This window comes from Heloderma suspectum, chromosome 7, assembly GCF_057233095.1.
Source record: "Heloderma suspectum isolate Gila_16-S chromosome 7, 16-S_ref, whole genome shotgun sequence".
Classification (NCBI taxonomy): domain Eukaryota; kingdom Metazoa; phylum Chordata; class Lepidosauria; order Squamata; family Helodermatidae; genus Heloderma; species Heloderma suspectum.
In genome coordinates, this window is record NC_139464.1 from 6,569,463 (window position 1) to 6,581,763 (window position 12,301).

General features: G+C 43.8%; 1 protein-coding gene across 3 annotated transcripts in view; it reads right to left on the minus strand.

Moving 5' to 3' along the window:
* EXOC4 (exocyst complex component 4) overlaps window positions 1-12,301 on the minus strand; it is a 545,732-nt gene that overhangs the window by 96,674 nt on the left and 436,757 nt on the right. For all 3 annotated transcript variants that reach the window (XM_084809036.1, XM_084809035.1, XM_084809037.1), the window contains one exon: window positions 8,423-8,642. In XM_084809036.1, coding sequence (XP_084665162.1) covers window positions 8,423-8,642 — 220 coding nt within the window. The remainder of the gene's footprint in view (window positions 1-8,422; window positions 8,643-12,301) is intronic.

Consider the following 12,301-nt stretch of genomic DNA (forward strand, 5'->3'; position numbering starts at 1 on the left):
GCTGGGACACTTCACAAAGTTAGTGCTGAGTAATCAAACTCTGTACATGCAGATGTGAACCAACTAAATCTTCACTCTGGGGCCTAACTTGGGGAACATAGGTTTGAGAATCATATCGAGAAGACTATCCATGGCTACTAGTCCTGATGGCTATATGCTACCACCAGTATCAGAGGCAGTGTGTCCATGTACACCAGTTGCTGGGAACATGAGCGGGAGGGATTTGTTGCACTCATGTCCTGCTTGTGGGTTTCCCGTGGGCAGCTGATTGGCCACTGTGTGAACAGAATACTGGACTAGATAGACCTTTGGCCTGATCCAGCATGGTTTTTCTTGTGTTCTTAGGAGTCATTGCCCAACCTCTTCCTTTATATCTATGGGTTCCTGGGGATTTGCAAACTATCATACAATTAATGGACAACTGCATACACACCTTCTTCACTTGATGCTAACTTAGGTAGTCTCCTAAACTAGGAACACAGGAAGCTGCCTTATACGGAGTCAGAGGCTTGGTCTGTCTAGTCCAATACTGTCGGCACTGACTGGCAGCAGCTCTCAAGGTTTTCAGGCAGGAGTCTTTCCCAAACCTAACTGGAGATGCCAGAGATTGAAACTGAGTCCTTCTGCATGCAAAGGATGTGCTGTACCACTGAGTGATAGCCCTTGTATGAGCTACAGCCTTTGCAACAACTACTGCACTGTACTGAAACTACTGCATCTCCCTCCTCTGTATTTTACCTGCTGTAGGGATGTTGGAGAAATCTGCAACTGATTCAAATGAGTTCAGATTTCTGTGAATCTGACCTGTAGATTACCACAGTGGACAACCTTTTTGAAAGTCATGTGGATTCTGTGGACTTGTTTTTCACGGGGGGGGGGGGATTTGCACTAATTCACATTAACTACATCACATTAGCGCAAGTGTGTATTAACGCTAATGTGAATTAGGGCAAGTAGAATGAAATTCTGGCCAAGAAAAATCAAATTCTGTTTGTGTCTTGACAACAGAATGAAAGATGCCTGACAATCCACGAAACACAGACAGAATGGTTTTAACAAAATCCATACATTCCTAATCTGCTGTAGAATGCTTTGAGCATTTTATGCGATTGGCAAGAGCTCTGTTTTTTAAACAACCCAGAGATAATGAAAGAAAGCAACAAATTCAGAGGGAGAGGGTGGATGGAAGATGTCTTGTGGTGTGTCGGTGTCCTCCTCTGCCTGGCTCCCAATCCACCTGACTGCCAACCTGAGCTATGGAAGACTTCTCTGCATTTCCCATCACTCTTTGAGAATATCAAATGTAGTCAAAATTCAAAACAAAATTGAGTAATTCTTGCCTTCTGGCATCTTAAATCTACACTTGGATGCACTACCGCTCATTAGGGCTGACTGCTGCAGGTGTTGTCTATGGGGTTCAGATCAACTAATCAAGAACATAAATGTCAATGGCTGCTATGATGAAGCCTATGAGTTCTGGAAACTAGAGGAGGTTGACAGAGATCACTAATACTTCGCTGTAGTGTCTGGTACTAAGCAATGGTGAGAGAAAGGATACTGAGGTAGGTGGACTGAATGGTCTGGTGTGGTTAAAACGCTGCTCATTTGTTCTCAGAATTTCAGCCTTGGTCATTCTGGCTTTTGTATGGATTGAAACAGGCTACCGAGAAACACCTTTAATCAAATCTGAGCAGTTCCCAGCCAACCGGCTCCTGGCTGTGGACAACGGGATGAGAGCAGCCACATAGATCTGGTCGAAGGGCAAAAAATGAAGATTTATGAGCACAATATTTGCCTTGTGAAGGCAAGCTTGTCCATGCCATTGGGCTAATTAAAATAATCCATCACACAGTGTGTGCGTCTGAGGCCAGGTCAGATGAAAAGCTGGTTATAAACGAAATGTCAAGAGGTGCTGATGGAAAAACATGTGTGTGCACACGCGCACACATGCATACTCACACATTTGTAAAATGCCAAATTGTGAGAATGTTTCAGTTATTTTACTGGTGACTGTTCAATGAATTACAGGCCAAAACTGATCCAGTTTGCACCGATGTCAGAGCAACTGCTGCATGTCCTGTGTGGAAAGGCTTTCTTTCTCCTTAAGGCCTTCATTTTGGATCCAGGGCAGGTAGTGCTGGGGGGCGGGATAGGTACAGCTACAAGAGTGCCCTCCAACTTGCAGGAGCTCTCACCCAGTAATGTAACTAGGATGGAGCAAATGATGTCAGCTTATTCAGAGGGTCAGTGAGGGCATCAGGCCAGGCAGAATTGCACCACTGTAGCTTCTCAGTCTCCCTGTCCCTGCATGAGAAAAGACCATTCAGCCACCCTCTTGGTGGATGGGAAAACAGCACAGATACACAACTCTGGCCAGCTTAATCGAAGGAAAGTGATCTGTGAATGCCTCTCAGCCACTGCAAACTATGATCCAAAGAAGAGACATATGTGAAGGGTTAGGAGTCATGCATCGAATGAGAGGGAGGGGGGAGGGGGGCCTTTTCAGCAATGGCCCCCGGTTATGGAATGCTCTCCTAGATAGAAAGGCTCACCTAGAGGCTTATGTTAATCTCTCTGTGTGCCAGGCAAACACTTATTTATCCTCTCAGGCCTTTTATCATTATTTTAACATAATTTAAATATTGATAGTACTTCAGTCTCCTTTTTTATGGCGGCTGGTATATATTCTAGCCCCATGAAGCTGTTTGAGTTTTCTGTTGATTAGGTCATATGACTAAGGCTGGTATTATGTTTACTCTGTTTTTGGTTCTGTTTGTGTTTCATTGGATTTTAATGTTGTACCAGTTTGCATAATATGGACATTATGCTTTTAATTTGTTGTAACCTGTTAATTGCATATCACCCAGAGATCTTATGGTTATGGGTTAACAAGCACATAAATAAATAAATAAATAAATAAATAAATAAATAAATGCAACCAGAGCCTTCTATGACACTTCCACCAGCTCATAATGGTGAAGAGACAAGCAACCGTTCAATTTAAAAAAGCAGCTTGTCTCTTTGGCAATGGGCGCTACAACCGCAAAATGTTCAAAGAAAGTTCTGTCCATGTGTGCAGTTTCCACCCACATTTGTTATCTCCTCTCTGTGTTGTCTATATGCAAATCTACATAAAGAGACCATTTGTCATGTTCTGACCCCAAGGAGTAGCTCATGGGGCTCAGTGCAGCGAGGCAGGCTGGATGTTGCAGCACCAAGGAGGTCTGAGATGAGACCGAAGCTTTGTATGCCTGGACAGCCAGAGGCCTCCCCCCACACACACTCCACCCCTTTCCTACAAAGTGGACAGCCTTCAAGGGACAGGCCTCTGACCGGGAGCCTAGCACTCCTTCGTCTCTCCAAATGCTCATGCTGGGAGTGCTCCCTGCATTGGTGTGCTGGCTCCTTGGAGGAGGGTGTACTGGCTCATTGCTGGAACTGGGCTCAGGGGCTGCAGTTTTTGGTCCAGGCTCAGGGGTCTCTGACGTCTTGGGCTCAAGGATCTTCAGTTCTGCAGTGGTGGTCAGGCCTGATGCCTCCTCTATTGGCATCACTGGTGCCTCAGCCTCTGTGTCCAGGTCACTGCTGGACTCTGGGGCTATGACACACTTCCTTCTTGGTTCTTTATCCCCATATGTTCACTGACCCAGGTGTGCTAACTGCTCTCCCACAATACCGATGACAGTCTGGGGCACAGCAGGGAAGTGGAACTTTTCTGTTTCCCACAGGTTTCCCACAGAACTACAGGTAGGGAAATGGTCATGACGGTCAAGACCAACCCTCTACCATGAGGCAGGATCTTCTATATAAGCTCTCCACAGACTGATATAATCCAGGCCAGCAGGTTAGCAGATTATTCCAGCTCCAGTTGCATCATGCAAGTGATCCAAACTACATGTTATAGGGTAAAGATAACACAACCAACAGCAGGGGGGGAAAGGAATTGCTCTCAAGTCTCCAAATAATGCTATCCAAATCAGTGGCTTACAAAAACAGAAATTAAGAGATAGGGCAAAAAGTAACAACATGCTCAAGCAGCATTCGAGACACAGACGACAACCTGCAAGGAGCCATACATAATACAGAAATATAATCTATAGAAAAATATACTTTTGTATTCTACTGTCAGGAGGCCATTATTGCATCCTATGTGGCTCTGTACTTCAAAGTTGGCATTTGTGCACTGAATGTGACTTAAACATTTGCAATATATTTGCTAGCTCCTAGCATCTTGTTTTTTCTTCTTCTGTATAAGGCCTCATTGGTGAGTGTTACCCTAACTGTGCACCAGGGAATACCGAATGAAGACAGCCAGAGACTGGGGAAGAGGTTAAAAAAGAAGCTGGGGAGCATGAAGTACTTGGAAAACACCAAGAAAGCCAAACAGACAAGGCCAGAAATTTGGTTGTTGCCCAGACAAATTATCTGAGGGTGGAACCAGACAGTACAGTGATCACAGGGTTGCAGCTGAAAGTGGCAATCTGCATAGAGATACTGAGTTCCTCTACTTCTACCTGTAAAGTGTAGGTAAGGAGACAGGTTATTACATCATGCTTTCTCCTGGCCCGACTCCACATTATTAGCTACTCCTGGGTTTATATGTGTGTGTGTGTGTGTGTGTGTGTGTGGTACTGGGAGGGGGAGGGGGGGATGATGTGTTTCCTTAACTACATGTTATGGGGAGAAGAGGGGGAACATGGCACAGGGTTGGCGTTGTTGGCAGCAGTCCCATTATTGGTGTCGCATCTAGTTCCAGTCTGAGCCACCACTAAAAGGTATTGAGCTTCTCTGAATGCACCTGCTTGTGCCCAATTCCATGTTGCAGCACACTGGAATGCTGCAACTATCTCAGGAAAAGGAAGGTATCTTTCCTGCAGGACAGCCCTACACACTCTGTAGGGAGCCAGCTCGGAGGTCTATGCAACCGATGCATATCTCACTACCACTACTGTACCATGACAGATGTGTACCCCCCCTGAATTTACTTGTACAGATTTCAGTCCCGATTTAATAACACAGTGGCAGTGGAACTAATTCATTTAAAAAATCCACAGAAGTGTTGACCAAATCTCCAATGATGCAAAACTAACCTTTGTAAATTAGCAGTAATTGGTGAGCATGTTTTTAAATGTGTTATTTTTATACTCCTGTTATTAGCTGCTGTGGGGATCCAAATAGGACCAAAAGGGGAAAATGTAAGCCTTCAAGTAAACAAACAAACCTGCATCAATTAATCCTCAACTTTGTCTTCAGCTATATCTATGATAGGATCCAAGCTATCCCTGGCTGTGAAACAACCTCTTGGTGTCTCAGTTTAGCTACCAATAATAGAAAGTGTGTCTACGTGCATGTGCAAATATTCAAAAAAGCACTTCTGAGAAGACTGAAAATTATTACGTTGCTGCAAAGCATTATTTATTGATCAGAATTTTCACTCATGTCTCAAAGGTCACGTTCACCCTTGAGAAGCAAGGAATGCACGATTGATCGGCTACAACTGCAGCCTAATAGTTTCTGATTATGCCTGCAAATGGACCTGAAAGAAAACTCATTTGTTTATGGCACTAAACAACAAAACTCGCTTGGCAGCAGTCAGTGGCCATTTGAACGTCGCTCGTCCCCAACATCCATCTGATTAATGTACAGTAATTTGACAAGACGAGAACAGTATGCCTTCACGGCTGGTAGCGACGTTTTCTAGGGAGAGCCACAAGTGATCTCCCCCAGAAGCGAGAGAGAAAGCCAATCCCAGCAACGGCCTCATTATCTCAAGCAAGTCATTATGGAAGAAGCAGCTGTGCAGGCAGCCTTCAGAATGAGTTTTACTAGACTGTCCGCTATCATGATGCCTTTGTCAAAAATGTTTACAGTCTATCATGTATGACGAATCTGAAAGGAAGACTTCTCTCAAGGGTGGCTAGGAATCAAATCTATTTTTAACCAGCCTTGGGACATCCAAAAGCCGTGTCAAGAAGGCCCAGTCGTCCCAAGGACACATACTGCCAGTTCTCAGGTGGGAAAAGAAGGAACTGCAAAGTGCGTCATCTCAGGAAACAGGGGCATTAAAGAAAACTCTGTGGTGATGGGTGATCAGGCACTACCAATGGCACAGTCACACAACCGACTGCACCACACTGTTATCTAGATGGCCCTCATAGGTTCTGGCTTGCAGTGTACATGTCTTGGGATGGATGTGCCTTGGCTGAAAAACTGATGTATAACCACCGCTGGAGAATAAGGGCATTTCTACATGAGGCTTTTATCCCACATCTTTACTGAGGCTTCTGCATCTGGATTCTTTGCAAGATTAAGATCGACTCCCTTACACGGGCTTTTTTCCGGGGAGTTTCTTTCTCTGCTTTTCTATTAGTTTATTATACAACCACTAGATGGCACTGTGGTATAGCAGAATTGTGCAATGTCATGAGATTCTCTTTCTGCCATTTCTAGATACTACTACATTTTCTTCGTAGGGAACACCACCACCCCAATAATGGTTGCAAAGCATGGGAGAGATTCTAGAGGATAATGATGTTGTGTAAAGGACTCACAGACTACTGTGAGTGAGCAATCGTTAGCACACAATAAAAGCCTCGCGGAGAAAGGCTCTAAGTGCCGCTATTGTGGAAGAGCCCCAGCAAACCAGCTGAACTCAACTATTCTTGACTGCTAATATTCTGGTCTGATAAGCCGCACCCAGTTCCCCTTGGGTTCTGTAGCCTTCACTATCTGTCAACAGGAGCCCAAAGTTTTATTTACCAATCACATGAAGAACAGAAACTTGATTTATCAAAATGATTTGTAGGATGTCAAATACAGTTCTCCATGCTTGGCATTTCTGTCCTGCAGAATTCACAAGAGCTTTAATGACAAGGTCTTATTTTGGAGAACGCTTAGATTTTCACAGAAGAGCTATTAACTAGAGCCGATAAAGGAGGAGAAGCAGGATCCTTACGAAGTATATGGGACAGGATATTTTCTTATGCAGTATGAACATACTTCAAAGGGGCAATGTACTACCAGCTAGATAGTCTTGAACAAAAACCATTTTACCACATGTCACCATTTTCCATTTACATGTGAATTTTCTCTCCAGTTGAAAGCCAAGAAATCCTTTTGGTACCTTGGCTTGCTACCATATACAGAAAAAGGCCATTTTCCTTTGTGGTTTTGCAATGTAAATCATGCCAGACCCAGCTACATGGGGAGCAGTCATTTGGAAAATTCCCAGAGCAACTGAAAGACAAATTCCCATTTTGGGCCAAGAGGCTCTGGTCAGCTTGAAAATCTATAAATTAACCTTCCCCCAACCTGGTGCCAACAGGATGTTTTGGTCTTCAACCTTCATCAGCCCCAGGCAACGTGGACAATGGTCAGACATACCAGAAGTTGTAGTCCAAAACATCTGCAGGGCACGAGGATGGGGAGTTGCTATATAGACTGTTTGTAGAGACAAACCGGCAAGAGTTTTTCTTGAACCACTTGCCTTCTGTGCAGTAAGCCAGTTTTTTTTTTTTTTAATGTCTGCTAGGATATTAAAAAAACAAATAAATCATACACTGGCTTTGTTTTTTATGGGTAGTTGTGGTAATAAGAGATAATGAATTAAAAGGACAATTGCTTTAATGAAACTTGTATTTGGAATGAATCAGAAATGGGATGTGATTTCCACTGACCATATGCCAGGTGGCTTAGGTGAGAAAGTGATAGCATGTAAGTGTGGGAGCAGATCTTCCTCTTAAAAAAAAAAAGAAAAGACTATAGGTTGGTTTTGATGTACAAAGCTCTAAATGGAAAATGTCACGTTGCGATATCTAAGGTGCCCTCTTGACTACACTGCCCACATAGCCAATGTGCATGGCAATGGTGCATAGCAATGCTTTCTTTTGCTATGTCCCCCACCCCCCACTCCACTTCTAGCATGAACCTAACGTAACATTTTTTAGAGTGTAGCTGTGTTAGTCTGTAGCAGCAAAAATGACAAAGAGTCTTGTCGGAGCTTGAAGACTAATGAATTGATTAATTCTGGCATAAGGTTTCATGGACACTGTCCACTTCCACCATGCATGTAACATAACATGTAATGCAGAAACTCACATGGAGGTCTTGATTCACAGAAATCTTCCCCTTCAAACAAAGCAGGGGAAGACTGTACAAGTCAGGGTTACCCATGTATGACCTGCATCACATACTAAATTAGGTGCAGGGTAGAAGGAGGAGACACTGTCTTTACCACTACCACATGAATTGGAATTGCAGTCTGATAGGCATGCAGACCTGGCCTATACCATCTGTATGTTCAAATCTGTCCAAAGATGATACATGGTACGGTGTCTTTGCTGTTTCTTCCACAGTTGTGGAGCGCCCTTCCCATGAAGATTCACCAAAGCCCTTTCAGAAGTGTACTGGTCAGTACTGTTACCTGCAAGAGAGGTCTCTGCACACCCAGCATCTTCATGGTGTCTGCATTGGCCAGTATCTTCAGTGGATCGGTTATCTTAGTGGCCCCTTCTATTTCCTTGTTAATTTCTCCCAGGACTTGGTTAAGAAAGATGTTCTTGATATACATAGTGAGGAATTCCCGGAGTGGGCACTGCTTCATTGGGCTGAGTCCCAAAGCATGCTCAATCTCTTGAATAAATCTGAAACACATCAGAAGAGAAGAAGGCTCATCATTACTATGTTGGCCGAGTCAAATGGAACTAGAGTTAAACCAGTGATTTCCAGGGCGGGCAGAATCAATATTGTTTGCATCCTACCCTGTTGTTCAGAAATGAACTCCCACTAGAATTAATAGTTGTCCTTTTATCTTAAGGGCATATCATCTGTTCTAAAACACGACAGCTCCTATTCAAGTAATGGATACCCTTCATTTTAGGCTCCCCTGGCTCCATTAAGCACTCTGTACAATGAAGATCAAAGCTCCAGAGCAGGGGTAGGCAACCTGGTGCCCTCCAGATGCTTCAGACTATAGTGCCAACAATACTGGCCATTAGCTCTACTGGCTGTGGCTTATGGAAGTCATAGTCTGAAACATCTGGAGGACACCAGGTCGCCTGCCCTGTTCCAGCGCAACCCCTACACTTTGAAAATGTGGTTCTGTCAACTATGGCTTCACCATTTTGTTCTGCATTGTCTATAAATGCATTGTCTAGCAGCAATCCCGACCATTCCACTAATGATACATGGAGTTCCATAATTCATTTTGCTGCATTTAGAAAACAAAAAACAGTCTGGGCAGGCTTTGAGTCTGGGTATGTGGGAAAGAGGATGCAAAACCCTTTTCCTATCTGGTTGTTTTTCTCCTCAGAATTGCCCTTCCCAGTCTGCTTTCCCTTTCACCTGCAAAGAGAAAAATATGGGGACAAAATATTTCTCTCCTCCATGGGTGAAAAACTAGTGCAGGGAAGCCATTTTGAGTTGAAAAATGTCCAGACCACAGGGACAAAGATAGGACAATTGTAGGCATGGTTGGGTACCTGTCAAGGCCCCACACTCCAGCAGGGGCCCACTGATGAGCCCCCTGGAGTTGCTCCTCCTTTTCACCATTGCAACCTGCTTGTTCACCGGCCTCTTGCTCTGGCCCAGGCAACAGTGATGGTGGTGAGGAGGAGCAGGAGATGCTGTGGCCACATGGCTCCCTGGCTCTCTGCCTGGCAAGCAAGCAAGAGGTAGGAATGATGCGAAAGAGGATGAAATGGAATAACATCTGGTGACAATGGCAATGAGAAGGTAGATTCACTGAGGGAGGGGGCTCATGGAGGGCGTCTTGCCCAAGTGTCACCAGAAATCTGGAGCCAGCACTGCCAGGCAGGAAAATGGTGACTCTTCCCATGCACCCTTGCTCTGCTCACTCACAGCCTGTCCGGGCTGATTTTGATTTTAAAATGCAAACACAGAGATGATGAAAGTGTCTGTGCAACGTGTCATTTGAGCCTAAACTGACACAATCAGGCAGTGAGGCTTTCTTTGAAATACAAGATCACCAGGGCATCATCGCAGCCCACCCTTGCCTTGAAGGCGACAAAACGAGGGTGTTGATCAAATAACTGGCAGGCCTCAATAAATGGTTAATGCTCCACCTGTGGCCCAAGGGGACCAACGTGATCCAGGTCTGTGCAGGTAATTTTCATTAAACAGTTTCATCAAGAAAAGAACCATCCAGATGTAAATTTACAAGAGAATCTGACTCCATTCTCAGCAGTCCCAATTGAAACCATCTCGTGTGGGCAGGGGGAAATGGAGGAAAAACCCATAAAGGTAAAAAAAAAAAAAAAAAGCACTGCGGGGTGTATTTTCACAGTGTGAGAGAGCAAGTCATGTGGCAAGTCAAGGATGGAAAATTCCCTTAACACATGGTAATTACACTTATTTAACATAACAACCGCAGTGCTCATTCTTGTAAAATGCTAAAGAGATTTCTGCACATCAAAATGCAAAGTAAGGTACATCTCTGGGTTGCTGGACCATGGCCCCAGAAGATGCCCCAGGGGAAAAAGTCCAAGACCTTAATGAAGCTAAAAGGGGGGAAATCAGCTTGCCTGTTCACAGCCTGCTATGAAAGTTCTGAACAGAAGAAAAAGATCTGGGTGGGAGCCCTAAAGATGCAGGGGGAAAGCTAAAATCTCCATTTCATATCCAATTCAGAAGCAAGAGATTGCCGAGTGATATACAAATTTAACTTGTTTTATCTTTCTAGAAAAGCATTCAGGGTGATTTGTGACTACAGTTAAGAGGTCCCTCTAGACGGAAAAGCACTTTAGGTAAAATCAAGTCTGTTTCCTTTATTTTTTGTGCAACTGACAACTCCCTGGAGATAGATAGATAGATAGATAGATAGATAGATAGATAGATAGATAGATCTCAGCTTATTGTTTCTAAAACTTAAGTCATTTTAACTCCCAACTTTATTGCCTTAGCTAGACTGTAATATAGACAAGGCAAGTATTGATACAGAAACCAATGATTATGATTATCTTTCGCAAAATATAAGCCTGGTTTTGCTTTTGGTTGTGACACCTCTTATCCGAGTGATGTTTAAAAATGCAATTTTCCTAAATTCCAGTAACATAATTCCACCTCCACCCCTGCACAAAAAGGGCTTGATGCAACTGCCAGCCTGATGGTACACCTGGGAGGGATCCAATCTTTATACACATGCCACTGGTGTTCAGACTGTGTTGCAGCAAATCCTGGAATTCCTTGGAATATTTATCAGGCATTCCTCAATGACAGCAAACAAGCTTCCTTGAAATACAGCCTGTTCTCCCTAAGAAAAAGGGCTTCTTCAGATATGTTCAAAGTAACAGGAGGACAAAAGTAATGGTAGACCACCTGCTCAGCCAAGATGGCAAAATGCTGACAAGTGACAAAGAAAAGGTGAAACTGCTCAACTCCTATTTTGGCTCAGTCTTCTCCCAAAAGAGGATCTGTGTCCCATCTGGCATATGTGACGAACAGGCTGAAGGGGTAGGGGTGCTACTTGAGGTTAACAGAAAAATGGTCAGGGAATATCTAAGCACCTTAAATGAGTTCCAGGGTCCAGATAAACTGCATCCTCACGTGTTGGAAGGAACTAGCGGGTGGACTCTCAGAACTTCTATCTATTCTTTTTGTGAAATCCTGGAGAATGGGTCAAGTACTAGAGGACAGCAAATGTCCTTATCTTTGAAACAGGGCAAAAAGGAAGATCTGAGTAATTATAAACCAATCAGTCTAACATCAATACTTGAGAAGATTCTAGAGCAGATTATAAGGTGCTCAGTCTGTAGGCACCTTGACACTAATGCAATGATCACTGGAAGCCAGTATAGATTTGTCAAGAACAGGTCCTGCCAGACTAATCATATTTCATTTTCTGACTGGATAACTTCCTTAGTAGATCATGGAAATACTGCAGGCATAATATATTTTGACTTCAGCAAAGCATTTGACAAAGTACCCCATGATATTCTGATTAGCAAGCTAGTTAAGTGTGGGCTAGATGGCACTACTACTAAGCGAATCCACAGCTTGCTGGAGAACCGTACACAAAGAGTGCTGATCAATGGTTACTCATCAAACTGGAGGAAGGTATTGAGTGGGATGCTGCAGGGTGGCTCTGGGTCCTGTACTCTGCAACATTTTTTTATTAAGACTGGGAGGAAGAGGTGGGGGAATGCTTATCAAATTTGCAGATGACACAACATTGGGAGGGATAGCTTATACCATAGAAGACAGAAACAGAATTCAAAATGATCTTGATAGATTAGAAAACTGGGCAGAAAATAACAGAATGAAATTCACCAGAGACAAGTGAAAA